Source organism: Bos mutus, chromosome 19 (genome assembly GCF_027580195.1).
Source record: "Bos mutus isolate GX-2022 chromosome 19, NWIPB_WYAK_1.1, whole genome shotgun sequence".
Lineage (NCBI taxonomy): Eukaryota > Metazoa > Chordata > Mammalia > Artiodactyla > Bovidae > Bos > Bos mutus.
The window spans coordinates 49228332-49254935 of NC_091635.1; the positions used below are offsets into that span (position 1 = coordinate 49228332).

Below are 26604 nucleotides of genomic sequence, written 5' to 3' on the forward strand. Positions count from 1 at the left end.
GTCCCGAGCCCTGTCCCCTGTGACCCGGAAACCAGTAGAGGGGCCTGTAGGTGGATTGAGGATAGCGGCGTGGCCCCGGCAGACCTGCGGCCACCTTAGCCCGCGGGGCCTCTGAACAGAAGCTGTGGTCCGCAGGGAACGCGTGCACGCTGAGGAACAGCAACAGCAGCCGCTTCGGGAAGTTCATCCAGCTCCAGCTGAATGGGTAATCTCTGCGGCCACCCTGGCTGCTGGGGGGCCGGGCGAGCTGGGGGGCAGTGCCCAGCCTGGGCTGCTGCCACGGGCAGAACCCTGCCGTGCCTGGCAGGTTCGTATGTGGGATGAGTGAACCTGTGCGTACACTTTGAACCTGGGGAACTCTAGGTGCCCCAGCCTGAGGGACCCAGGGACTGTGCCTGTCCTGACACGTGCCTTCTGGCTTCTGCCCTTCGCGGAGACTTCTAGTTAAAACTGTCACTTAAAACTGTCACCTCGGTTGCATCTCTGAGCCTAAGGCTGGGGCTTCTGTTCCTGCCTTGGGCTGGGGCAAAGTGAGGCACCGAGGCCTGGGCCCTGTCCCTGAGCTGGTTGGAGGGGACTGTCCCAGCCCTTCCCCTCCCTGCCCCTGCCCCCACCCCAGGACCTGCTGAGAGGTCCTCCCCAGTCCTCATGACCCCTTTTGCTTAAGTGGAAGAGCTGGGGCGAGGCTGCAGCCTGGCACACAGTAAGTTCCCAATAAACGGCTCTGGAGTGAACGGACCACTGACGGGCTCCAACCTGCTTGTGCCCAGGGCCCAGCAGATGACGGGAGCTGCAGTTCAGACCTACCTCCTGGAGAAAACTCGAGTGGCCTGCCAGGCCCCCAGTGAGAGGAACTTCCACATATTCTACCAGGTGAGTCCCAGGCGGGGCCCACAGCTGCCCAGGTGCAGGGCGGAGAAGGGTCTGTGCCTCTCAGCCTACCCGCCTCGCCGCCCGCCTTGCTTCCTGCCTCCTCTTCGCCGGGCTTTCAGCGCTGCCACCCCACTTACTCCCACAAACCTCACGTCACACTCGCGTCTCGCCCTAGCCCTTGGCTCCCTGGGCAGTCCCAGGCCTGGAGGTGCGCTTGCCTTCTTTTCCCATCAGAGGGTCCTTGAGGCTGGGCCTGTCTCCACACGGGAAGCACTCACCTTCAGACGGAGGGCTGTCCTGGAACAGCAGCTGCCTCCACCAACCGAACAAAGCCTTCCCTAAACTGTGTCCCCTCCATTAGACCAAGGGTCCGCCGAGGCGTGGACAGTGTCTCGCTGCTCTCAGATCGGGACCGGGGGCTCCCCAAACAGGGTTAGGGTTTCCTCCTCATGCCACAGGCCCCCTCAGTGAGTGGGGTTTTTTTGCACCGAATGGAGATGCCCAGAACTATTTGCCACTGCTTTCCCGCCCCTGCCCGCCCTTGGCTCCCTACAGGGGCCTCTGGGTCTTGTGGTGTGGCTGCCACTCCCCCCCGCCGCCCACCCAAGTCCATGCAGTCCTGGGCATCCCCGGTACCCCTGGCTCAGCCACCCGTTCCCACCCCCACAGATCTACAAAGGAGCCCACGCGGAGGAGAGGGTCCGGTGGCGCCTCCCCGAGGGAGCCGCCTTCTCCTGGCTGCCCCACCCAGAGAGGACCTTGGAAGGTAGGGGGAGCCTTGCCCGGTGCCCTGGGCTAGCCCAGCAGCACCCACACATCCCTCCAGGGCCCGCCGCCCCCGCTGACCTTGGGTCCTGACGCAGGGCTGTGGCTCGGATTCCTTTACAGAGGATTGTTTCGAGGTGACCAGGGAGGCCATGCTTCATTTGGGCATCGATGCCCCCACCCAGAACAACATCTTTCAGGTCAGAGGAAAAGCCACACCACTCACGTGTGGTGGCGGTGATGGGCAGCCCCCTTCGTAGGGCCCTTCTCTCAACTCGGGAGTCTCTTTCCCTGAGGATCTAGGACTCTAGGCTCCGACGGCACGATCACCAAGGAGGCGACCACCTCTCTGCGCAGCGGAGCCTGGAGACAGGGTGTCAGGGTGGACAGGGCCAGAGCACAGAGCACTGTAGAAGAAACCAGCACGGTGATCCCGGAGGTCAGAGGGAAAGTGCCTGGATCAGTTGTTGCTCTGTTAAATCAGAGCAGAGAAAACAATGCTGCCACATGTTTGTCTAGCGTGTTAAAACTTTCAAATCATCACTCTTAGCTCACTTGTTTTTTTCAGCAGTTCCATGGGTATGGAGATTATTCCCATTCCATGGTTGAGACCTGCCCAAAGCCAGACAGCACTTGGTGGTACAAATAGTTTCTTGGAGACATGCTGGTTCCAACTTCCCACCTCCTTCTCCTTCTTGCTGGGACTCAGTGCTGGCCCAGGCGAGCCGGGCCCAGTCACCCCCACTGGCGGCCTCCATCTGCAGGTGGTGACCCCTGCAGAGCAGTGGGGTGAAGTGTGGCCTCCATCTCCATGTGGGGGTTGCTCAGGCAGGGGAGGGGGGTCACAGCCAGTACGGGCAGCTTATACAGAGGGACGGCACGGGGGACAAGCCCAGGGCAAGTGGACCACCCAGGAGTCTGGCCAAGTCTGCGAGCTTGAAGGCAGCATGAGCCCTGGCCCATCCACAACGCCCATCAGCATGGCAGTCTCCTCCTGCGGTGCTTGTGGCCTGGAAGCCACCCTTTCTGGGACCAGACAGGGATGGGGGGAGAGGCCCTGCTCTACCGGTGCCTGGTCCAAGGGTTTCCAAGTTGCTGGACCCAGGGGTCCTCTTCCTTCAGCCCCCCGGGGGCTCCCCCGAGTAGATCACCCACTGTACAGAGACCAAGATCACAGCTCCTTCCCTGGACTGGGCCGGGCTATCGGAGCCCAACAGTGTCGGGAAAGGGCCAAAGGGCACCAGAGCCAAGCCCCCAGCAGCCACACAGAAGTGGTCTGGACCACAGGAAACAGTCTGGTCCTGGAGCGGGAGACAGAGGGACAGACTGGGTGGCGTGGCGCTCCCTCTGGCTGCCCCAGGAGGGATCGGAAGTCAGACTGCCTGGGCTCTCATCCTGGGTTCCTTCTCCTTTACCAAGTGTGGGCTTTAACCTCTGTCTTGTCTCTGTCGTGGGCATCACCATAGCACGTGCCTCACTGGTTACACGAGACGATGCGTATCACTTGGGTAGAGCCCTGCCTGGCCGAGTCCCGGAGTAAGTGGGCAGTAAATGAGAGCTGTTGCTATTCTGCTTTCGTGATTCTGTTCGGCAGGAGAGAGACCCTTCCCAGGCTGGGCTCCAGCCCTTGAGAAGGTGCCCACTGGGTGTCCTCTCCTGCCCCCTCAGGCCCTGGCTGGACTGCTGCACCTCGGCAACACCCGGTTTGCTGACTCAGGGAACGAAGCCCAGCCCTGCCTGCTGGTGGACGATGCTCAGTGTGAGGGCAAGGACCGGGGGCCTTGGTCACACCGCCCAGGCGTGAGGCAGGCCCTGACCAGAGGAGGGCCAGCGTGTGGTGGGATCGGGTGCAAGGAGGCCAGAGGGTGCAGTTTGGGATCTGTGCCCCTGGGCTGTCAGCTGTAGGGCCCTGCCCTGGAGGGGTTCCTCCTCACCCCAGCTCAGCTGAGGCAGACAGCTTCCTCTGCATCTTACAGATGAGAAAACGAGAGCAGGGGCGGGTGGGGGTGAGTGGGTTATGCAGTGCTTTATCCCACTCCTGGCCGTGTGGACTGGGGCACAGCAGTCCTGGGTTCAAGTCCTGCCCCTGCCCCTGCTGAGTCTCTTCTCTCCCCGTTCCTGAGTTTGCTCTGCCCCATTGAGGGGGTCACGGCTCCACCATGATGACTTCACGGGGCCTTGTGCAGAGGGCCTTTTGGACGGAGGGTATTTCTGCCTCCCAGGCTCTGTTGGGACGTCGGCCTTGCTGCTGGGGCTCCCGGAAGACCATCTGCTAGAGACACTACAGATTCGAACCATCCGGGCGGGCAGGGGCCAGCAGGTATTCCAGAAGCCCTGCTCTCAGGCCGAGTGCAACACCCGCAGAGACTGTCTGGCCAAACTGGTCTATGCACGGTGAGTGCTCTGGGCCCTGCCCTCCTCCCAGATGCCCCCAGTCTGGAGTTGGACCAGACAGAAGCAGACGGGTTCCCTGCCCCGTTCCCCAGCCCCGGGGGGACAGGAGGGAGTGGCTGCTGGGCTTCCCCAAGCAAAGCCCTTGGCTCGATTCCAGAGGGCTCTGCGTGGGGAAGTGGCCACAGCCTGGCCTAGATTCAGCGTGTTGTTCGGGGACAGGAGCCTGCCTTCGCCTTGGCAATGGGCGAGGAAGGCCTGCCTGGCCGGCCGCTGGCAAGGCCAGCCCAGAGGTGACGTGAGTTCCTCCCAGGTCCAGGCGCAGACCTGTGGATGAATAGGCTCCTGGGTCCCTGCCCTTGTGCTCTCTGTAGCCACCTGGGGTTTTGATAGCTGCTGGTAGAGCCGGGAGTTTAGCCCACAGCCTTGAGCAACACTGCAGGGAGTGGAGCCCAGAACGGGGAAGGTGGGGGTCTTGGCCTTTCCCTGTTGGTTCTGTGGGCATCTCCACCCTCCGGCCATGCACTTGGGGGCGTTTCTCACCCTGGGCTCTCAGACCCTTCAGAATGCCCCTGAGGGTATCTGGGGCCCAGGATTCTCTGAAACGATGGGACAGAACACCTCTGTGTGTGCGTGTGCACACATGCGAGTGCTTGGGAAGGAGGGAAGGTCCCGTTGCTTTCATGAGCTTCTCAAGAGCTAAGAGCCGGACCAGTACCACTGAGGGAGTCAGAACCTCTGAGGGAAAGTGGCCCAGGGCCCCTGGGCCCAGACTGAACCCAGTTTAGCAAGGGAGTCCGTTCTCACTCCCTCGAAGCAAATTTCAGGTCAGAATTTCAGGACAAGGATTTTTAAAGGTTTTGTGTCAGATCACGGCAAAATGGGTAGATAAAGCGTGCCGGTTACAGACACAGTGAACCTCTAACCATGGATCATTTTACACACAGCAAGCAGGTCCTTCTATCACTAGGTCTCTTGTTTTTACTACCTCACATGGATATTTGAAGCCCTTATTGCAAAAATAGAAACTGTTTAAAAATTTGCAGAGCAGTTACTTAAAGAAATCGTAAGGAAGAAAACCCTTGAATCATGTCATACGTGTCACCACGTTGGACGGCAACCATTCCATCATCTCAGGGGCGATGGTTGCAGAGTGCAGGGTGTCACTGTCCAGCTGGGGTAATGGGGTGCCCTCATAGGACAGAGTAGGCAGGTGTCGGGGGGCCTCGAGCTCTGGCCTCCACTGGCCGAGGTTTGCAGGGGAGTCCAGTGAACTCAGGCCTTTATAATCCCACCCAGGCCTGCCCCTCCACCCTTGTCTAGACAGCAGCTGGGTGTCAGGCCAGTGACTGGGCGCACCCACACCCTGTCTAGCCCCAGCATTCCACAGCAGACCTCAGCAATATTGTAGAGCACAAATTTATTGGTTTCTTGGTACATAGATAAGATGTATTTATACTATATGGTAGTCTGTTAAGTGTGCGATAGCTTTACATCTAAAAGAACAATGTATAATAATTTTAAAATATCACTTTCAGAAAAGTAGCACAATAGGCTTGTTCGATGCCTGGTTGGCACAGACTTTCAGTCTGTAAACCAGGCAGTAAAGGAAGCTTACTGTGATGTGCCTGCAGCTGGTCCCCTGCTCACTCTTGCTGGGGACAAGCCAGGCCTTCGTGTGCCTGGGAACACACGTGACCCCAGCCTGCAGGTGTAGTGGGCTGGGACAGGATGGGCGGGAAACCAGCGGAGAGGGTTTAGCCCTTGACTTTTCAGGCTCAGAAGACAGGCCCTCCATCTGAGGGTTGGTACCCAGGCTGGAAGGGCAGTTCTGCCACCCTTCCAGCTCAGCCGGACCCCTCTCACCCGAGCCCACTCCCCCCCCACACACACCAACAGGCTGTTTGACTGGCTGGTCTCGGTGATCAACAGCAGCATCTGTGCCGCCCCCGACTCCTGGACCACTTTCATAGGTAGGTCGGTGGGCCCCGGACAGAGAGCAGAGCCTGGGTCTCCTGGGGGCTTCCGGGCAATTCTGCACCTATCCCCTGCTGCTCCACCAGTGTGGGCCAATGTCGCTTTCTCCAGTGCCCGTGTCTCGGCATCCCTAGCTCTCCAGGCAGGCTCAGCTGGTGCCCGGGCCACGAGGGCCCCTTCACCCCCTGGAGACCCAGATCCAGTCTCAGGAGATTAGTGAGGAGCAGCGAACGGGCTCAAAGGGCCTTAGGGGGGATTTGAGAACATCTTTGGAACCTGGATGGGACAGTCAGGTAGGGGAACCTGGGTGAGACAGTCAGGTAGGGAAGGAAGCAAAGCTCAGAGGCATCAGTAACGTTGGCTCACAAAACAGCGAGCACCCACTGAGCGGCCACGACCCAGGCCATCCAGACTGGGTGGGACACGGGGTCCCTGGGGCCTGGTTCCCTCACCCCTTCGGCCTCTTCCTGCTGAGTTCTGAGGGGCAGGAGGCGGTGATGGGAACCGCCTCTCTCCTTGGGGTGGGGTAGAGTACCCACTCAGTTTCATCCTCAGGCTGCCAAGGGTGAGGCTTCACCCCAGGCCCCTGTAGCCCCACAGTAGCCCCCACGGGTTCCCCCGGCCCCCCAGGCCTGCTGGACGTGTACGGGTTTGAGTCGTTCCCCAACAACAGCCTGGAGCAGCTCTGCATCAACTACGCCAACGAGAAGCTGCAGCAGCACTTCGTGGCTCACTACCTCCGGGCCCAGCAGGTGCGTGGTGCACTGCCCGCGTCCTCGCCCTCTCCCCGGCCCCCAGCCCCGTCCCGGGTGCCACTGGGCGCCTTCAGTTCCCTCTGTGAGTGCCGAGGCCAGCAAGCGGTGACCCCCCAGAGCTCAGACCCCGACTGCCCTCCACCCCCAGGAGGAGTATGCAGTGGAGGGCCTGGAGTGGTCGTTTGTCAGCTACCAGGACAACCAGCCCTGCTTGGATCTCATCGAGGGGAGCCCCGTCAGCATCTGCTCCCTCATGAACGAGGTTGGAGGGTCGCTGGCCTGCGGAGCCCCCAGGGCGGGGCTTTGGCCTTTTCCTGGGACCTCGAGGCCCACCCTGCGCCTCTTTCTCTCTGTCTGCTCGCCTGCCCTGTGAGCCCTCTGTCACAGGGGTGCCATGATGCTCCCGTGGGTGGGTTCCCGTGCCCCTCTGCCCTGTGGCTGACTGCCCGCCCCACACAGGAGTGCCGCCTTAATCGGCCAAGCAGCGCAGCCCAGCTCCAGACGCGCATCGAGAGCGCCCTGACCGGCCACCCCCGCCTGGGGCGCGACAGGCTGAGCCCGGAGCCCAGCTTCATTGTGCTGCATTACGCGGGGCCCGTGCGGTACCGCACCGCGGGCCTGGTGGAGAAGAACAAGGTGAGGGCCGCGCCGTGCCTTGTGTCACCTGTGAATCCAAACGCGGAGGCGTCGCCGCACATGTGCAGAAACATCCACTGTGTTCCCTGCCCGCCCGCACATCCTCTCGGGGTCCAGGGTCACCTCTCTGGCCCACCTTTCTGAGGTCTCTGCTACTCCGGCATGACCTGCCTGGAAACAACCCGCCTCACACCGCGTCTCCTGGCCTCCAGGTTCAGACGTGGGCCGGCCCTCCTGGGGCCCCAGTGACAGGGCCGGTAGCTCCCCCCAAGCCCCCTGCCCTCACCCGCTGCTCTGTCCTTTCCCCATAGGACCCCGTCCCCCCGGAGCTGACCAGGCTCCTGCAGCAGTCCCAGGACCCCCTGCTCAAGGTGCTCTTTCCTGCCGACCCCGAAGACAAGTCCCAGGAGGAGCCCTCCGGCCAGAACCGGGCCCCTGTATTGACCGTGGTGTCCAAGTTCAAGGTGGGTCCAGCGGTGTTGACACCACGTGCTCGCTCATGAGTGTCCAGCGTTTACCGAGCACCTCTTGGGATCGGGGCTGTGCGCCCGGAGCACAGCGGAGGCCCGTAGCCGTGGTCCCGGTCTGCGGTAGAGACGGGAACCTGACAGATGAACTGGGGGTCTGTAGTTGACGTGACAGGAAGCCTCAGGCCCGTGGGCGGCGGTGTGCCCTCTCGCCCACCGCCGACAGAGTCATCACAGCAGAGCAGTGGCTGCTGAACCTCCGTGGCAGCCGGCTGCCAGCTCCCTCACTTCCAGACAGACTGTCCTCGGGCCGTGTGCTGCTCTCGGCCCCGCCCCTGGGCCCTCCCCTCAGCTCTGCGTTACTCCCACCCTCGTGCCGCCCCTTTCGGTTTATTCCTTGTCCTGCTTTCGACCATTCTCTTCACCTCCCGGGGCAGGGAAACACATCCCTGTCTAGCCTCAGACACGCTCCTGAGGGCCCGCCCCATCTGTGAGGCCCTGCACTGTGAGGTGACGGCGGACAGCTGTGTCGTAGCCCCAGCACACAGTACGGGCTTAGTAATGACGGGAGTTGCCCGAATGAACGACAGGGGTTCTGAGAGGGTTCCCTTCTGGGAAAATTGCCCTGGTTGGTGTGGGGGGAGCCTGAGACTAGATGCAGGCAGATGGACCAGGTGGAGGGTCACAAGTCAAGAAGGGTCCCTGGGGGCGTGCTCTGAGTATACCCAGTGAGGGCCACTGGGAGTCATCCGGGGTGTGTGAGGGTCCTGGGCTCCGGGTTGCCCAGCTGATGCCCCCCACAGCCTGAGCCGCAGTCTCTCCTCTGCAGGCCTCCCTGGAGCAGCTCCTGCAGGTCCTACATGGCACCACACCCCACTACATTCGCTGCATCAAGCCCAACAGCCAGGCCCAGGCACAGATATTCCACCGAGAGGAGGTAACACACTGGGCTGGAGCTGCTTTGTGGAGGGTCCCATTGTGCCGAGACGCTGGCGGGGTGAGAAACGGGACGTCTGCTCCAGATGGAGTGACGTGAGGAAGGGCTTCTCTCCCCAGCTCTGGCAGGACAGTCGTGTACGGTGGTGTGGTTTGTGCACTGCACAGTGGCCCAGCCACAGAGGCGAGTAGGGGCGACAGTGCATCTTGCTCTCTGCTCGCCAAGCCACGTGCCCTGACGGACAGGCGGCCCAGAGGAATGGGTGTCTTTTACGATTAGCTGAGAGTCTGAGTCGCCTTACAGACCAGGCACAGGGCCGGTTCTGATGAGGGTGTAGTTCCTAAAATTTGCTCAGAAGCACTCTGTGGCCAGCAGCTGCCCTTTGCCCTGTGGAGGGATGTGGGTGAGGTGTGAGAGCTGGACGGTGCTGGAGTGGGTCCCACAGTCACATGGTTGATGTGGCCTTAGGGTCCACGGCCAGGATCACTGCTCTATGGTAAAGACCTTGGGTGGGTCCCGGAAGCGTCTTCACAGTACAACCTCCCCCGCCTCTCAGCTGTGACGCACGGTGTTGTCTGCAGAATATAAAATAAACAAAAACGAGGAACTGGATTGGGCTGCGTTGTGAAGCACAGTTGGAAGCAGTAAGATGGCCAGCACCGGCCTCGGCTGTACCAGAAGCCAGGCTTCACGTAAAGGGATCTGGGGCCACCAGGACCCCTTCTAGCAGGGAGGGTCTCTCCAGGTCCCTTGACTGCTCGCTGCCCCGAAGAGTGTCTGCCCTCAGGGGAGCCCGCAGGTCCCTGCCAGCGGGGCCACTGATGGCATGGCGTCTGGGGCCTATGGCCCCTGCTGCCCACGCCGTCTCCCCTCCCCGCAGGTCCTGAGCCAGCTGGAGGCCTGTGGCCTCGTGGAGACCATCCACATCAGTGCTGCCGGCTTCCCCATCCGGTGAGTGGGTCGGTCTGTCCGTCCGGCGTGGGGGCAGGGCAGAGCCAGGGAGGTGCTTGGGCCGCGGGTCAGCGGGACGTGGAGATGGAGTGAGAGGCAGGCCTGTGGAAGTCAGCCTGGAGCTTTAGGGCTGCGCTCACTTGCTGTGCCCTGTTTTGAGGAGGCACCGGGTCTGCCCTAGAGTCAGGAGAGATGGGAGGACGTGAGTGGGACGCCATTACCGATCCTCTGGGCGCGAGGATGGCCTGGTGAAAGAAAAGGGGGTAGAAGCGGACTCTGGCCTGGCTGTGGGGATGGGACCTGGGCTGGTGGACGGTGGGTCACTGGCGAGGGGAGCAGCCGACTTCCAGGCCACAGAAGCAACGTCCAGCTTCCATCTGAGGCAAATGGGTGAATCGGGACAGTTCCTGACACAGGATGACCTGGGGGGACGCCCAGGGGTGGGGAGTCAGGTTTGAAGTGTTGGGGCACGTGAGGGGCTGTTCTTGGTGACTTTTAACAGCACAAGCAAGGAGGAGACCCCAGGGGGAGGCGGGAGGTGTGAGGCCACTCCCTGAGGGATGAGAAGCCGGCAACAGCCTGGAGGGAGTCAGGGAAAGAGGAACGGGGCTGCGGGTATCCTGGAGGCTGAGAGCAAGTGCGCTCTGTGAAGGCCTTGCCGAGAAAAGCAAGGCTCCATCCGGGAAAGGCTAAGGCTGGCTTCCCGCCAAGGGAGCCCAGTGACCTCATCCACGCAGTGGGCACGGCAGGGCAGCGTCTCGCTGGTGGTCAAGCAGAGTAAACAGTGACGTCGGCTCACCACTGGTCACTATTTCTCCTTCCGCCTGCCTCGGCTTCCAGGGTCTCTCACCGGAACTTCATGGAGCGGTACCAGCTACTGAGAAGGCTCCGTCCTGCCATAACCCCCAGCCCCCACGACCCGTGTCCAGATGGAGGGCGCTCAGGTGAGGGCACCCACTGGCCAGTCATCTGTTCACCCAGTTCCCTGAGCACCTACTTGGACCATCTCAGGGCGAGGGCCTGGGGCCTCAGAGATGAGTAAGACACAGTCCTGCCCTCATGGCTCTTGGTCCAATGGGAGAGAGACTAAAAGAAGGCAGTTAAGCAGTGAGGAAAGTGGCGAGACAGAAACAGGATGCTGTGGGTGGTGTAGAGAGGTATGAACCAGGAAGGCTTCCTGGAGGAGGTGGCATCTGAGGTGGGGTGGGACTAGCCAGGTGAAGGCACTCCATGGACAGGAGACAGCACCCTGTGTGTGAGGAGCTCCAGGCTGTTGAAGGTTGCTGGCTCCTGGGCATAGAGGACAGTGGGAGGCGAGGCTGGGGGCAGGCGGGCCCAGTCCCAGAAGCCGGACATTCTCCAGATAGATGGGAGGCACTTCCAGGAAGGGAGGGGGTGATACCAGCCTGGGGCTTTCCAGAGGCCACCGCAGGGTGGGGCCCTGGGTGGCCAGAGGGGAGAGAGGCTCTAGATGTGGGCACAGTTGGGAAACGTTGGGAAGAAATTGGTCGGACTTGGCTAGCATTGGATTCGATGTAGGGAGGAGAGAAAAGGATTAGCCAGGCCTGGCCAGTGGGGAAGAGAGGTCGGGAAAGGGCTTTCTTTCTGGGGCAGCTGCCGGGCCAGGCCCGGCTAGGGGGATGTCAGGAGAGGCCTGCTCTACGGGGGGTTGTCTGTCGCACTTGGCGTCACTGAGGCTGTGAGAGCAGGTGTGAAGACCCTGGGCAAAGGCCAAGGACGGGGCAAGTCCCCCCAATACACCCACACACACACAGACACACACACACACACACACCTGGGCAAAGGCCAAGGACAGGGTGCGTGCCCCCAGTACACACACAACCCTTCCCCCAGGGCCCTGCACCCGCAGGCACAGTTCTGCTTTGTATCTCCCATCTCTTTCAGTTTTCCCACTCTCCTTTCATCCTTTCTCCCCACCTCTCCCCGCTCTCCCTGCGGTGTGCTCTCCTGTTCTGTCTCTTGCCCAAACCCCCTTGGGCCCCTGGTCGGCTTTGCTGCTGTTTCTCATCTGCAGCGTTTCCTCTGGCCGCCACTGTCTCCAGAGAGGCCCTGGGCAGCTAAAGGTGGTCAGAGCCCTCAGGTAAACCCTCCGTCTGTAGGAGCTGCCCCGCCAGGTGTGGGGGGCAGGCAGGGCCCCCGTTGGGGTCTGGGGGTCTGTTCTCCGCTTTCCATCTGGGGTGGGAGGGCTCGGGGGCAAAGGGGGAGGCTGGGCTGCCCTGTGCAGCCCTCAGCATGTTTGGGGCCTTGGAAACGGGCTGGCAAAGCAGCGTGGGAGTCTAGGCATCAAGTGTCCTCTGCCCTAGGGGACCTCCAGGGTGGGGGCTGCCGGCCAGTGCAGGGCACAGCCTCCAGGGGGACACCAAGATCCCTCGGGGCAGCCTGAGGGATGATGAGAAGAGGCCCCCTCTGGCCTTCTCCCCAAAAGGAAGGAAGGGATGTTGAGAAGCATGTGCAGCGGGAAGGAAGCCTGTGGCGCTTCAGGGGGACGCCGAGGGGATGGTGACGGACTGACGGGCCCTGTCTCCATCCTCAGAGTGCCCTCCATGCACCGAGCCGGCCACACTGCAGGGCCTCCTCCAGGAGATCCTCCACGCACTGCCAGCCCCACTGCACTGCGGCAGGACCAAGGTGTTCATGACCGACTCCACGGTAAGCGGGTCTGGGGTGAGGAGCTGGCGGCCACGGGCCTGGGTGGAGGACGGGGAGCACGGGAGGCTGAGGACCTCAGCGGATGCCCTTCTCCCAGCTGGAGGTCCTGGAGCGTGGGCGTGCCCAGGTGCTGGAGCAGTGTGCCCGCCGCATCCAGCGTGGCTGGAGGAGACACTGGTGCCGCACGCAGGCCAGGCGGAGGCGGGCAGCTGTGCTCATCCAGGCAGGTAGGAAGGGGGCCCGGGCACACGGCCCACACTCACGGCCAGCAGGTGGGCCCAGGAGTGGCCGTCTCTGCAGCTGCACGTGATCCTACGGGATACCTGTTTCCCTTGAGACCCTGCTCCTAGAGTCCCCACAGACCAAAGCGGACTGTGTCCCAGCCTCTAGATGTTAACTGCATGTCCCCATGGTGTGCTGGGCCTCGAATTCCCTGTCCAGCTCACCCAGAGCACCCCCAGTTCAGCGTAGACCACGTCCCACCCCAAGTAAGGGTTCTCTATAGGTGGCAGAGGCTCAGAAGTTGCCTTGAATTCCCCTCCCCCAGTCCTAGCTAGCTATATTTGTCATATATTATTCCCCTTGATGACAACTCTCATCATCACCTGGGTTCCTGGGCTTGTTGAGCTTAAGAAGGTAAAAACCAACAAGATCTGGTGAAACAAGGAAGCAATGTATGAACCATGACACAGCCTCACTTTGAAAAGCAAAAATACTAGAAACAACCCAAATATCTGACAGTTGGTGGAGGCATGGCTACATTATGGACCCATCCTTGTGATCCAGCTAAGAAGTGTTTTTGAAGAATATTTTTAGTTTCATGGAAACCCCACTTCCAATATGATGCTTAAACCTGGGTGATGCGCTACACAGCAAGGTGATGCCACCTTCCTAAGGGGTGTGGCGGGGGGGGCCTGAAAAACGTGACGGGTGCTGCAAAACTACCTGGGCTGATAACAGGTGACTTTCGTGTCTTTACCAAATAGCCCTTTTTCTGAATGACTGTACCAAAAAATCAGAAAATGCGTATTTCAAAAGGAGAAAATTAAAATCAGAAAATGCGTATTTCAAAAGGAGAAAATTAAAACTGCCGCACCCATGATCAGCCTCCCATCTATGACCTTCACCAGGTGTGGCCCCATCCATGATCAGCCTCCCATCCTGTAGCTATGACCTTCACCAGGTGCTGCCCGATCCATGACCAGCCTCCCATCCTGTAGCTCTGACCTTCACCAGGTGTGGCCCCACCCATGATCAGCCTCCCATCTATGACCTTCACCAGGTGTGGGTGTGCAGTCGCGTCCTTCGTGGATCCATAAGGCGAGCGAGCAAATTCAAATGAGGGCTTCCAGAAATAGAGGTCGTTTTAAAAGGTGCAGACAGTTCAGATCCCTCGTGTTCCCTGGGCGTTGCCCAGGGTGGGAGGTGGCAGTTTCCCTTGGCAGTAGGCATCTGCCTGCAGGTCTGAGCGCTGTTTTTCAGAGCCAGGTCCGCGTCCCGTTGACTCGGTCCCTGACCTCACGTGGCTGCCGGCGTTCATTCCTACGTTTACGGCAGCTCTGGCGCTGGTGTAGCCTGGTTTACCAAGAGCTCTAACTGGCATGTTAACTCTTGTTTCCTGTTTCTGGACAAACCCTTCAGCCGTCCGTTCCTGGCTGACTCGGAAGCATGTCCAGCAGCTGCACGCGGCTGCCACGGTCATCAAGCGTGCGTGGCAAGAGTGGAGGGTGAGTGCTGATCCAGAGGTCAGGGCAGCCAGTGATTGGGCCTGGGCTGGGGACTGGCCCTGCCCGAGGGGCGGGTGGCCGCAGGGTCTCACGAATGATGTGGGCACCATGCCAGCCATGTGACAGGACGGCTGTGATGGGCACAAGCCACTCAGGGAATACACTAAAACTCATACAGCCGTACACTTTAAAAGCATGAATTTTACAGTATTATCAATTAGATCTCAATAAGGTGGATTTTTTTTTGAGGTTAATTTATGCGTTTATTTGCCAGTATAATTAACCACAGTGGCCTGCAGGCTTCTTTGATCTAAAAAAATACATTTTATATCACAATCCAACAAACACATACACATATATAATATGTATACATACATAAAAGTGAAACAAAAGTTTTGCCAAAAGTGTCTACCCCGAGTGTTAAATTTTTTTTTTGAGATCTTTTTCTTTTTTTAAAGCAGTTTTAGGTTTACAATAAAACTTGACAGGAATGTACAGAAATTCCCCATATACCGCCTCCCCTCACATGAACAGCCATTATCAAAAGAATGGTACCTCTACTTTTTAGACCAAGGATGACTGCATTGACACGTGATCAAAACATCCCCAGTTCACCTAGGACTCGCTTTAATGAGCAGAGCAGTGTTGTGTACTCTATGGGTTTGGACAAAAAGTATGACCACGTATATCCATCATTATAATGTCGCTCAAAGTACTTTCACTGCTCATGAAAACTTCTGTACTCTGTATATTCCTCTCTGCAAACTCCTGACAACCACTGATCTTTTTATCGTCTCCACAGTTTTGCCTTTCCCAGAATGGCATACAGGTGGAATCTCTTTCTCCTCGAAATGAGAGGTTCAGACCCTTTATGAGACCACTCCTGGCCCACCCAGGCGTGGACTAGACAGGCTCCAGGCGGCAAGCTCCCCCACTACGTGCTGCGGCTTTCCCTCCAGTACTGGCCCTGCCCAGCAGCCACGTGGAGGTCAGGGGGACACATGTTGGGTTTCTGTTCATAGGAAGGCCACACATTTTGTGCCTCTCGTCACAGTGAACCCAGATTCCTGTCAGGTGTGTTATAAACAGACGAGCCATTTCTTCAGACCCCCTGCTCTGAGCACACCCCAAAGGCTGTTACTTTTTAAAAGTATGTGAAGCCTCAGCACAGCTGCCCTGTGTATAGGCCTGTGCCACATCCAGCCAGGTGCCCTTCAGTTCACCTTGTTAAGGGCAAATCACCAAAGAGACTTTTGGTTTCTGTTTTCCATTAAGAGCTGTGATATGCTGTTCTTTTTTAAGATCAGAATGGCCTTCCTTGCTTCTGAAGAACTGGATGGTGTGGAGGAAAAACACTCACCTCAAGCTCCCTGCTCCCCGGGCTCCAGTCCGCTGCCCCCGGCTCAGACCAGGCTCCAGGGCGCAATAACCCGCCTCTGGCCCCTGGGACTGGCCCTGGCCAACGCGGCTGTGGGTGTTCACGGCTTTCAGAGGAAGCTGGTGGTCTTCGCCTGCCTCCAGCTCCCCGTGGGCAGCCCCAGGAGCTGCGCCGTCCAGACAGCCCAAGAACAAGCCGGAGTCCTGTCCATCCGAGCGCTGCCTCAGGTGGGCCATGCGATGGGGCTGGCGTCCTGACCGCCCCACTGCGGGGTGGGGGGGCGGAGCCCCGGGGGTCGCAGCAGCAGCCGCAGGACTGAGGCTGAGATGAAGGCCTCCGAACCTTGCGCATCCCAGCTGGCAGCAGTCGAGTCGTTCCCATCATTACAATTAGGGTTTTCCAAAGTCCTTTCACTGTTAAAAAGCTGCCTCCAAGTGTTCTAGCATCTCTTCTGAGTCATCTTTAAATTAGTCCTACTTCCAAAAAAATGGGTTGTGGTAACAGCAGCTTTTCCCCTCCAATGGCGCTGGATCTGGCCCCATGCTTCCCCCTACTTGGGCTTCCCTGGTGGCTCTGACGGTAAAGAATCCGGCTGCAATACAGGAGACCCAGGCTCGTTCCCTGGGTTGGGATCCCCTAGAGGAGGAAATGGCACCCCACTCCACTATTCATGCCTAGAAAATCCCAGGGACAGAGGAGCCTGGTGGGCTACGTCCACGGGGTGGCAAAGAGTCGGACACGACTGAGCGAGACTAACACACTTTCCCCTCACTTGTATTCTTTGGTTTACCCTATTCCTGACAAGCACATGAGTCAGTGGTTTAAGGTTTTATATTGTGGGCAGCCGCCAGGTAAAGAGGCAGCGAGCACAGACAAGGGCTAATACCCGCCTTTTACAAGGATCAAGTGACACAAAGGAGAAGGAAGGAAACACTGCATTTCCTCCCGGAGGAATTCCTACAGGACATAATCTGGATAAAATCGCCATGACAACACACGGGCCTGCCAGAGCGTAAACAGAAGTGCAGCTCTTTGATCTTCCAGCTTTAAGCAGTCCTAAGACTGGGACAGATGATATTCTTAGCAGGGAAGAGCTCCCTCCTAGCTTTCCTCATCTATCTCACACTGGGTGGATGTGACACTTTGTCTTTAATACTGTTTTGGAGTCTGCTCCCGTCTTAGTAAGGAGGAAAAGTGCACTAAGTCAGTCTGCCACTGCTGTGACTCCGGCAGGTCCTCGGGTGTCCCCACCTCCCTGCATTCCTAGCCTTCACTCCAAGAGGTCCCTTCAACCTCCCAGGAGCTGGGGCTGAGCTGCGTCTCTCTCCCCAGGGCTCGATCAGATTTCACTGCAGAAAGTCTCCACTGCGCTACGCTGACACCTGCCCTGGACCCTCGCCCGACAGTGTTACTGGCTTTAATCAGATCCTGCTGGAAAGACAGAGGCCGGGCCACGTGTGACCTCTTCTCCCCTCCCAGCCTCACCAGCTGGGCCATCCCCTGTGCCTTTTTTCCCACAAGGCCTTTTCCTGCCAGCAGCCTCACCAGAGACATGTAATCAATACCCGGCTGCCAGACGACTCCCACAGGGACTCCGAGTGCACTCAGGGAGCCATGGCTCCAGCCTGCAGGCGGGCCAGCGGCTGCACCAGTGGCCTGGGGCAGCAGTCTACACATCCCCTGCCCCCACACCCTGATGGGTATCAGGGTTGGCAGTGACCAAACCAGGATTAGGAAATGTCAGGGCCTTCACTACCTTCACAGATCTAACTCAGCGGTGCTGGCCATCACTACAGTGGACACCCCACAGGCAAAGTCAGCTTGAAATCAGCTCTAACATTGTGGCTGGGGGAAACTTTGCCTTGAGTTCCTTTAAAAGGAACAAAACCTTACTATTTAAATATTTGATTAATTTAATGTCAAGCAACTAGATTACAAATCAAGAATGATCAATGCAATATACCAAAGAAATACCACACCAAAATTTTATTAACAGCACGTTTTTACTCAAATGGGTGTGGAAATTCAGTAAATATTTATGTCTTAATTGTATAAAAAATAAAACACTTAAAAACCACCATTTGAACATCGAGTTCTCTCTCCATACGGGTCTGCCATCGTGAGTACCCCCACAGTGCCAGAAGGGGTCTGGGGGGCCCACCTGACGTCAGCCGCTGAGTCCTGGCATCGCCACCCCTGGGCAGGGCCCCCCATGTGACAGCCTCCCAGGAGGAGCGGGCAACACAATAATCCACCTTAAGGATCCTCGTTCTGAGACGGCTCCACGATACTCAAGCAGCAGTCAGCAAACTCCACAAACAAGGGCTCCTGCATGCAGGCTCGCATAAGCTTGGCCTTGTCGTCCGCCTGATCGAGGTCGACCATCAGCTGTCTGAGGTGTGGATTGAGCAGTAAGCTCCTCAGTGCTGCAGACTCCCCTTAAAATGAACAGTGAGGAGAGCCAAGCTGAGCTCAAGTGGGTGCAGGCAGAGACGGCTGAAAGCCAAATATTCCAAACGTAATAAACACCAAGCACGCTGCACCCCTTCACCCAGCATTTCACATGAGGTGGGGCTTCCCAGGTGGCGACAGTGGTAGAGAATCCACCTGCCAACGCAAGAGACACACGAGATGTGGGTTTGATCCCTGGGTCAGGAAGATCCCCTGGAGAAGGGAATGGCTACCCACTCCAGTATTCTTGCCTGGAAAAGTCCATGGACAGAGGAGCTTGGTGGGCTACAGTTCAGGGGGTTGCAAAGAATCAGGTATGACTGAGCATACATGCTCACGTAAGGTGAGGTCAGCATGTCAGATGGTTTCCAAGTTAAATGCTGTCAGAATCTTATTCTTTATTAGTCCTCTATAAATATCTTAATGCCATTCACCCAAGAAAAAGTTACTGTACCTGCACAGACTTAGCTTAAAAATTGTCTTACCTGCAGACTTACCTAAATTCTTTAAATTCTGCAAAGACACTCTGTCCTCTTCCTCATCACTATTGAGAAAATCAGCCACAGAGTCATCATCATCTAAGGAACCTGTTTATGAGCGCAAAGGAAACCTAGGTGCCAGGTTTTAACAACTCCAGTAAATAAAAAATGTGTGTGCACACACACAAGAACAGAGATAAAGCAAGTGGGAACAGACAAAACAACCACTTCTGAGAAATTTGTGACTACACTAACACTATTTTAGGAAAGTGAAGAGCTGCTGATAGTGTTCACACACTTAAACTATGTTTGGGCTTAAGGCCTTGTTTTCCAATTCTTCCCAGCCTACCTCTGCTCACTACGGCTCCAGCCCTGTCTGTAAAAACCCACGGATAGGACTCCCCTGTGTTCTCGGCATGGGCGGAAACATCCGAACCCAACAAGGAAGTTTCTCAAAGGGCAGAAGTGGGCCATCCCCTGGCTCTGACCGCTCAATACCTTTTCGGTGGCACCGGGAGGGGCCGTCTTCAGAGCCCAGCATGATGCATGGTGCGCAGGAGGCGTTAAAGAAAGGGTACGTGGGGCTTGCCTGGTGGCCCAGGGGTTAAGAATCTGCCTTGCAATGCCCAGATCCCGAATGCTGCGCCACAACTATGAAGCCTGCACTCTGGAACCCGAGCGCCATCCCACTGAAGCTCGCTCACCCTAGAGCCTGTGCTGCTCTCTGCAGCTAGAGAAAGCCTGCACACGGCAACCAAGGCCTAATACCAGAGGAAAAAAAAATATATTTTAAAAAGGCTAGATGGATGGGGAGGACGGCAGCACGCTCGCTGCAGGCTCTGAGGGCCGCCAGGAGCAGCAAGACCAAAGGCCACGTGCCACGCGGGTCCAGGTCAGGTGACCCCCGCCAGGCCCAGGGAGGGAGACCCGAAGCCGTGACTGCAGGCGGCTCCTGCCAGCAGGGTCCACCGCTCACCCAAACCACAGCTGCGGCCTTTCCCCCCTGCCCTTCTGCATCTTCAGGCGGCCCCACATCACCACCCGTGACAACGTGTGCTCCTGGCGCCGGTGCACAGGGCTGAGGAAGCTGCTGCTCCCTGATGAACCTGCCTCCTGGCCCCAGTGCAAAAGTCTCTTCTCCTCTCTCGACATATTCTATTTGAAAGCCTTTTCTCGGTTTGTGTGTTTGCAGTCAACCAACCCACCTTCGTTTTCCACAGGCTTTTTAGTTTTTGCAGTCAGAGCTGATCTTATTTTTTTCTCGACAGGACCAGCTGCAGGCCTGCACTGCTCTGAAAGACACAAATCTCAGGTGTACATCACCTCCGTTTGAGTGACAAGGCTGCACCACTCCCCCAAGCAGCATCCAGCATCTAGGGGGAATCCTCTGGAGGGGTGAGGGGCTGGGTGGGGGATGAAGGAGAGGAAGTGAGAGATTCCGTCAGGGGGCAGGAGAAACCTGGGCCCAGCAGAAGGGCTGAGGAAGCCCACCTCACGCTCCCCGAGGGCCTATCTCCATCCTCCCTGTCCTGCCTAATCCCACAGAGACTTCACCAAGATTCAGTAACACACTGACTTCGATTAGCCGCAAACTGTGTCTTCAGCAGTTTCAGATCCCGAATGTGCTGGTCCCCGTGCCACCGGGAGTCCACACACACAACTCACCAGGACCACCTGGGAGGGGCTCCGCCTCACAAAGGACAGGGAGATGGCCGAGGTAAGGAGAGTCGGATCCCAGTCACCCCAAGAGGGTGGGAGATGAGGGGGAGGTGCTGCCAGCTGGAAGGAGCGTTCCGGGCCAAAGGAAAGGCCCGTGGCTGGAGCCGACCCTTGAGCAAGTCGAGTCAGGTGCAAGGATACGGTGACAAGCAACTGGCAGCTGACGGGCAAAGCAGGCCTGGCAGGAGGATGGGGCACAAGAGGAGGAAGGCGCCTGCAAGACGCCAGTCTGTCTCATACCACACCACCCTAATGTGGGATCTAAGATGACACAATGAACCTACCTATGAAGCAGCAGCACGCTCCCAGACGCAGAGGACAGACTGGTAGTTGCCGCAGGGGAGGGGCTGGGGGAGGGATTAAGCGGGAGGTTGGGGTTAGCAGATGCAAAATATTAGATGGACAATGGATGAACAAGAAAGTCCTACTATATAGCACAGGCAATTACAGTCAGGATCCTATGATAAACCACAATAGAAAAGAATATAAAGAAAAAAGAATGCTATGCATGTGCATAACTGAGTCACTCTGCTGTACAGAGATTAGTAACACTGTAAATCAACTTTACTTCAATTAAAAAAAAAATCACCAGACATTATGCACCACTTATAGTTGTGCCTAAGACCACCTGTAATTTTGCCAGAGACTGACCCTGAGCTCTGATCCAGTCTCTAATCTGTCAATTTGTAAGAAACAGAGGACTAAGGAGTATGCCTAACCGCAGCGTGAGTTTGCAATCAGCAAAACCCAGACTGTGGGGAACTCTGCAAGTCAAATGGCTTGAATTCTTCCACAGAGAAATTTTTTTTTTAAAGTAATAACAGAGGATGGAGGAGCAATTTACAAATTGAGAGACTTAAAAGAAATATCACATTTTGGGGGAATTCCCTGGCAGTCCAGTGGTTGGGACTTGGTGCTTTTGGTTAGGTTAGGTTCAATCCCTGGTCAGGGAACTAAGAACAAGATGAAACAATACTCTTTCAGGATACATCCTTGCATAATAAAACTGAAAAAGCAAAGATGTGACTGCTATAAAGGTCAACAGAGTGGTCATTTACAGGAAGTGAGAACAGTGGGTCAGGACAGGGCATATGGAGGGGTTTCTGGAGTGGATGGCAAAGTTCTATTTTCTTTTTAAATTTTTTTTAAAACTTGGATGTGCTGGGTCTTTCTTTCTCCAAGGCCTTATCTCTGCTTGCACCAAGTGGGGGCTACTCTCCTGCTGAAAGCACAGGTTCTAGGGGCATAGGCTTCAGTAGCTGTTGCATGCGGGCTTAGCTGCCCCGAGGCATATGGAAACTTCAGAGACCAGGGATGGAACACACTGCCCCTGCACTGACAGGCAGGTTTTTTATATTTTTTAAAATACATACATAATTTATTTTTATTTTGGTTGCACCGGGTCTTTATTGCTGCACACGGACTTTCTCTAGTTGCAACAGGCAGGGGCACCTCTTTCAATGCACAGGATTCTCACTGCAGTGGCTTCTCTTGTTGCAGAGCAGAGGTTCTAGAACATGGGCTCAGCAGTTGTGGTGCATGGGCTTAGAAGCTCCGAGGGGTAGAACCTGCATCCCCTGCATTCACAGGCAGGTTCTTACCCACTGAACCACCAGGAAGTCCAAGTTTTATTTTCCTGACCTGGGTGGTGTTCGCCTTATAATAATTCAGTAAGCCAAATAAAAAAGAATCTACAAATAAATGCTGCAGAAAAAAGGCACTCCTCCAAAAAAAAAAGGAAACCCCCCCTACACAGTTGGTGGGAATGTAAACTGGTGTAGCCACTATGGAAAACGGTATGAAGATTCTCTAAAAAATTAAAAATAGTTACCATAGTGCTCAATCCCACTCCTGGACATACATCCAGAAAAAATAAAACCTCAAATTTGAAGATACATGCACCCCAATGTTCATAGCAGCACTATTTACAACAGCCAAGACATGGAAGCAACCTAAATGTCCATCAACAGAGAAATGAATAAGACGTGGTGTGTGGTGGAATACTACTCAGCCATAAAAACAAAATGCTGCCGTTTGCAGCAACATACATGGACCTAGAGATTATGAAACCTAGTGAAGTCCGTCAGAGAAAGACAAATAATCATGATATCACTTATACACAGAATCTAAAAAAATGGTACAAATGAATTTATTTACAAAACAGAAAGACTTCAGAAACAGAAAACAAATTTATGGATCCAAAGGAGAAGGGGTGAGGAAGGCTAAATTAGGAATATGGGATTAACAGAAACACATTACTATGTATAAACAGATAAACAACACGGGCCTAAAATATATTATTGTTTCATTTAGTTGCTAAGTGGTGCTGACTCTTGTGACCCCATGAACTGTAGCCCTCCAGGCTTCTCTGTCCATGGGATGTCCCAGGCAAGAATACTGGAGTGGGTTGCCATGTCCTTCTCCAGCAGATCTTCCCAACTCAAGGAATTAACCTGTGTCTCCTGCACTGGCAGGCAGATTCTTTACCACTGAACCACCAAGGAAAGAATATCATAGAGAACTATATTCATGACCTTGTAATAAGGAGGAAAAGGGGACGAAAGAGGATGAGATGGCTGGATGGCATCACCGACTTGATGGACATGAGTCTGAGTGAACTCCGGGAGTTGGTGATGGACAGGGAGGCCTGGCGTGCTGCGATTCATGGGGTCGCAAAAAGTCGGACACGACTGAGCAACTGAACTGAACTGAATAACTTACAATGAAAAAGAACCAAAAAAGGATACAGATCACTGAATCACTTTGCTGTATACCTGAAACATTGTAAATCAACTATACTTCAATTTAAAAAAATATTTTTTTAATAAGAACAAACCAAGCAGGGTTTCCCTGTGGTCCAGTGTTAAGAATCCACCTGCTAATACAGGGGACACCAGTTCAATCCCTGGTCTGAGAAGATGCCACATGCCATGGGCAATGAAGCCTGTGGGTCACAATTACTGAGCCCATGTACCCTAGAGCCGGTGCTCCGCAACAAGAGAAGCTACTGCATGATAAGCCCAAGCACTGCAACTAAAGAGTAGGACCCACCCCCCGCCCCCGCCCCCAGCACCGCAACTAGACAAAGTCCATTAGCAGCAAACAAGAACCAACGCAGCGATCCCCTCGCCCCCCAAAAAACACACTAACAGAGAGGCTGGAGTTTCCAACACAGAGTGAACTACTCAAATCTGTGTATCAGAAAAATTACCCAGATTGCGCTAGGGAGTCTTAGGAGGGGCCTCACAGGGCTGCAGGACCAGAGAGAAGCATTCCAGACATAGCTCCTAAACTATTCCAGCAAAGCAGTTCTACTTCGTTCCTATCTTGAGGCGAAAGGGTTTTTTTTCAAAGAGCTCCAAAGACATTAGGATTAAAAAAAAAAAAAGTTGGAGCGGGGACGGTGGTGCTCGAAACAAACAGCTATAAAATCAGAGACTGGAGGGCATAAAACTAGAGGCAAACCACCAGTGAGGAACTCTTAACAGAAAAGTCACTGAGAGAGAGAGGGCATGGGAAAGGGTCCCTGAAGACTGAGAAGAGGCGCCGGATAGAAAAAGACGTAAAATGTAGACTTGACAACAGTGAGAGCCAGGGACGCTGCTCCTTACCGTAAACTGGTATACCTCCCTGTTTCTATAAAGACATCACTTAAAAGAAAGAAAACGTCGTTAACCTCAGCCAGAGAAGATTCTGCCAAAGAACGCGGAGCTGAAAACTAAGAGGAAGGCATAGCTAGGGGAGGCTTTTGTGACAAAAACCAAAGACTGTTAAAAAAAAAAAAAAAAGATGGCACGCAGAAAGGAAAGTGGAGCAGAGGAAAGGTTTGTGATTGTCCGTAGAGTGGAGGCGCATTCGCAGGAAGAGGTATCTGTCTGCCCACGGTGGGTGGGAGGCGGTCCCCAGGGTCGGGCGTTGCAAGGCTGATAGGCTGATAGCCGGGCCCCGGGATTCACGTCCCCGAGACCGCAGCAGGATGAGGGCGCTGCGGTCCACGAAGAAGGGCGCCTTACCTTTGTGCTTCCGGAAGCAGGGCAAGGAGCAGCTGCAAAAACAAAGCCACAGGGCGCGTCAGTCCCGAGGGCGGCGCGGAGCCTCCCGCCGCCCCGCCGCCCGCCCCCGGCCCCGCGACCCCGGGCACTCACTAGGGCACGCGGCAGGCGGGGCAGCGGTATTTGGGTTTCTCCAAACAGACAACGCAGACAGCGGTACCGCAGCTGAGCGACGACATGGTCTCTCCCGGGACGCGCCCCTCGCCTGCGCGCCAGCCCGGGGCCCCCGAGCCCCACGTGCCCGCCCTTTCTTCCGTTTCCTCAACCAGGACCAATCAGCGCGCAGCACTTACTGGCCGTCAAAAGCAATCGATTGATCCCGCTCATCGTTCCAGGCCTGAGAAGTAGAAAGTCGATGCACTCGATACGCATCCAGAGCCCATTGTCAGGGGTGCTCCCTGATTAGGGCTTCCCTGGTGGCTAAGCTGGAAAAGAATCCGCCTGCAGTGCGGGAGACCTGGGTTCCATCTCTGGGTTGGGAAGATCCCCTGGAGAAGGGAAAGGGTGCCCACCCCAGTATTCTGGCCTGGAGAATCCCCATGGACAGAGGAGCCTGGCGGGCCACAGTCCATGGCATGGCAAAGAGTCAGGCGTGACTGAGCGACTAAGCACAGCAAACAAGAAGTCCACACACTGGCCAAACCAGACTCAGCTAGGCCACGTGACACACGTGTGCCCTTCCCAGCCATTTTTCTCACAGGAAAGGAAGACAAGCCTTGGCCACTGACAAATGTTTATTGAGCTCTAACTGTGAGCCCTTTGCTTCCCAGACGCTGGGCTGGGAACACCCAGGGATTAGCAGGCACTGTCTCTGGGAGCTTAAGGCTTAGAGTGAAGGCAGGAGGGAGAATCCCTGAGTGGGACTGATTGGCCAGGTTACAGATGAGTGACCTCTGGCCCAAAGGTGGACATCCTGGTCCAGAAAAGGGCTTGAATGCCACCTCGGGCTTTAGGAAGAGACAAAGTCACATTTTATTGGGAGCCCTGCTCCTCTTCAAAGCCCTGAGCACTGTCCAGCTTTACCAGGCTTCCCACTCCACATGTGCGGTGCTGTCTTGGGGTCATAAGTCACCCTCACCCCCTAATCTGAACCCTAACCCTTTTGCGTTGGTCCATCAGCCCTCAGGATCTCCTTACTACAAGGGCCCCGCTCCACTGTCACAGTCTGTAGGGATGAATCTGCTGCGCCCCCAAGCAGCCATTCAAGTCTCAGCTCGGACCCCTTGCTGGCTGTGTGACTTGGAGAGACTGGCTACCCTCTCTGAGCTCCCTCATCTGTTAGAGTAGATGTTCCTACTTTTCTGAGCTATTGCAAGGCAGAGAGGTGACTGTAAAAAGATTTGTGATCTGCAGTGCTACAAAGGGTTATTTATGTGATATCTAGAGTCTATAACTCTTTTGGAGCTCTGGTTCCAACCCCATAAGCCCAGGTTCCAGGCTCCGAGTTCCTGGAGGCTGAGGTCTTGGACCTCAGGCTCCTCTAAAAGGGTTCCACTGCCAGCCTCAGTGAGCTGCACTGGGGTTGGGCTGGAGTGACTAGCTTTGCCAGGCTGTTGAGGGTGCTGTCCAGTCCTCAGTGCTGAAGTAGCACTGCCCTTCTGGTTGCCTACCTGCCCCAGCATGCAGCTGCCCCTGCCTCCAGCTTCCTAACAGAACTCACACCAAAATCCAATGTTTTCCCACTGATCCAATACTCTGAAGCATTCCTTGTATCCCTCAACAGTTGTGACCACTGCTGGTTTGAATCAGAAGTGTCCCAGAAAGTCCACGCTTAACAGGGAAGGACAGAGGTCAGTGACTTGAATCCCGTGCTCTCTGGCATCAGTACTAATTCCCCCACTATGGACATCACCATTGCCCACCCAGACTTTTCCTGTGAGTTGTGTTTGGAGGCTGAGGCCATGCAGAGTTTCCACAATTTTCAGGGGCTCAACCAGACCCCATCCACATCCATACCATGCTGGCTCCCCTACCTTCGGGTTCAGAGATGGTACTCCAGAAAAAGAAAAAAAAAAACCTTCCTGGAATTCCTCTCATGCACACTCCATTCAGTAGAAATGCCTCTTCTACTCCGGGTGACCCTCATCTTCCATGGACCGACCCCTCCCGCTCCAATATCCAGGAAAGGAGGTGGCTCAACTGTGATGGCGGGGAGGTTGGGGAAAACCAAGAAGCAGCGACAGAAACCTGGTACAGCTCCTCTGGGCAATGGCTAGTTCAGAGCAGAAAGACAGGAATGACGCTGGGCCCAACAACTAGATGTCCACACGGATTTGCCCTTGCTTCTATGGTCCCCCATCACGCTCTCCTAGCAGCTAAGGCTGCCTCACGTCTTCTCAGCGTCAGCTTGAGGCGCAGAGCAGAACCTGGAGAGAG

At 56.0% G+C, this 26604-nt stretch overlaps 2 protein-coding genes and 1 non-coding gene across 9 annotated transcripts in view; 1 reads left to right on the forward strand and 2 right to left on the reverse strand.

Moving 5' to 3' along the window:
- Window positions 1–16997, forward strand: part of MYO19 (myosin XIX) — a 43874-nt gene extending 26877 nt beyond the window's left edge. For all 6 annotated transcript variants that reach the window (XM_070390522.1, XM_070390518.1, XM_070390520.1 and 3 more), the window contains 19 exons: window positions 136–205; window positions 771–873; window positions 1543–1639; window positions 1762–1838; window positions 3307–3397; window positions 3861–4032; window positions 5929–6002; window positions 6637–6758; window positions 6910–7023; window positions 7221–7397; window positions 7709–7861; window positions 8694–8801; window positions 9682–9752; window positions 10593–10696; window positions 12307–12422; window positions 12520–12649; window positions 14064–14149; window positions 15452–15754; window positions 16860–16997. In XM_070390522.1, the coding sequence (XP_070246623.1) occupies window positions 136–205; window positions 771–873; window positions 1543–1639; window positions 1762–1838; window positions 3307–3397; window positions 3861–4032; window positions 5929–6002; window positions 6637–6758; window positions 6910–7023; window positions 7221–7397; window positions 7709–7861; window positions 8694–8801; window positions 9682–9752; window positions 10593–10696; window positions 12307–12422; window positions 12520–12649; window positions 14064–14149; window positions 15452–15754; window positions 16860–16988 (2297 nt within the window). In that variant the 3' untranslated portion in view covers window positions 16989–16997. The remainder of the gene's footprint in view (window positions 1–135; window positions 206–770; window positions 874–1542; window positions 1640–1761; window positions 1839–3306; window positions 3398–3860; window positions 4033–5928; window positions 6003–6636; window positions 6759–6909; window positions 7024–7220; window positions 7398–7708; window positions 7862–8693; window positions 8802–9681; window positions 9753–10592; window positions 10697–12306; window positions 12423–12519; window positions 12650–14063; window positions 14150–15451; window positions 15755–16859) is intronic.
- On the reverse strand, window positions 15149–15278 carry LOC138984029 (small nucleolar RNA SNORA11). Its single transcript, XR_011461389.1, has one exon. It is a non-coding gene; the product is annotated as a small nucleolar RNA SNORA11 (small nucleolar RNA).
- Window positions 16998–17643: 646 nt separating the features above from the next.
- On the reverse strand, window positions 17644–24506 carry ZNHIT3 (zinc finger HIT-type containing 3). 2 transcript variants are annotated; one of them, XM_014477153.2, is made up of 5 exons: window positions 24322–24506; window positions 24190–24221; window positions 19663–19749; window positions 18464–18565; window positions 17644–17965 (listed from the first exon to the last, which is right to left on the reverse strand). In XM_014477153.2, exons 1-5 carry the CDS (start codon window positions 24405–24407, stop codon window positions 17784–17786), a joined length of 489 nt encoding a protein of 162 aa, XP_014332639.1. In that variant the 5' UTR covers window positions 24408–24506; the 3' UTR covers window positions 17644–17783. The 2 variants fall into 2 exon arrangements, with proteins under 2 accessions (XP_014332639.1, XP_014332640.1); XM_014477154.2 differs by having other exon boundaries at window positions 18476–18565; window positions 24322–24492.
- Between the last annotated feature and the right edge of the window lie 2098 nt (window positions 24507–26604).

Bases quoted from the DNA above. Each gene is read 5' to 3' on its own strand.
- ZNHIT3 (XM_014477153.2), bottom strand. From the start codon at position 24,407: ATGTCGTCGCTCAGCTGCGGTACCGCTGTCTGCGTTGTCTGTTTGGAG. The intron at 19,750-24,189 runs GTAAGGCGCCCT...TGTGTCTTTCAG, and splicing joins CTGCTTCCGGAAGCACAAAG to AGCAGTGCAGGCCTGCAGCT. The intron at 18,566-19,662 runs GTGGGTTGGTTG...GCTCATAAACAG, and splicing joins AAAGCCTGTGGAAAACGAAG to GTTCCTTAGATGATGATGAC.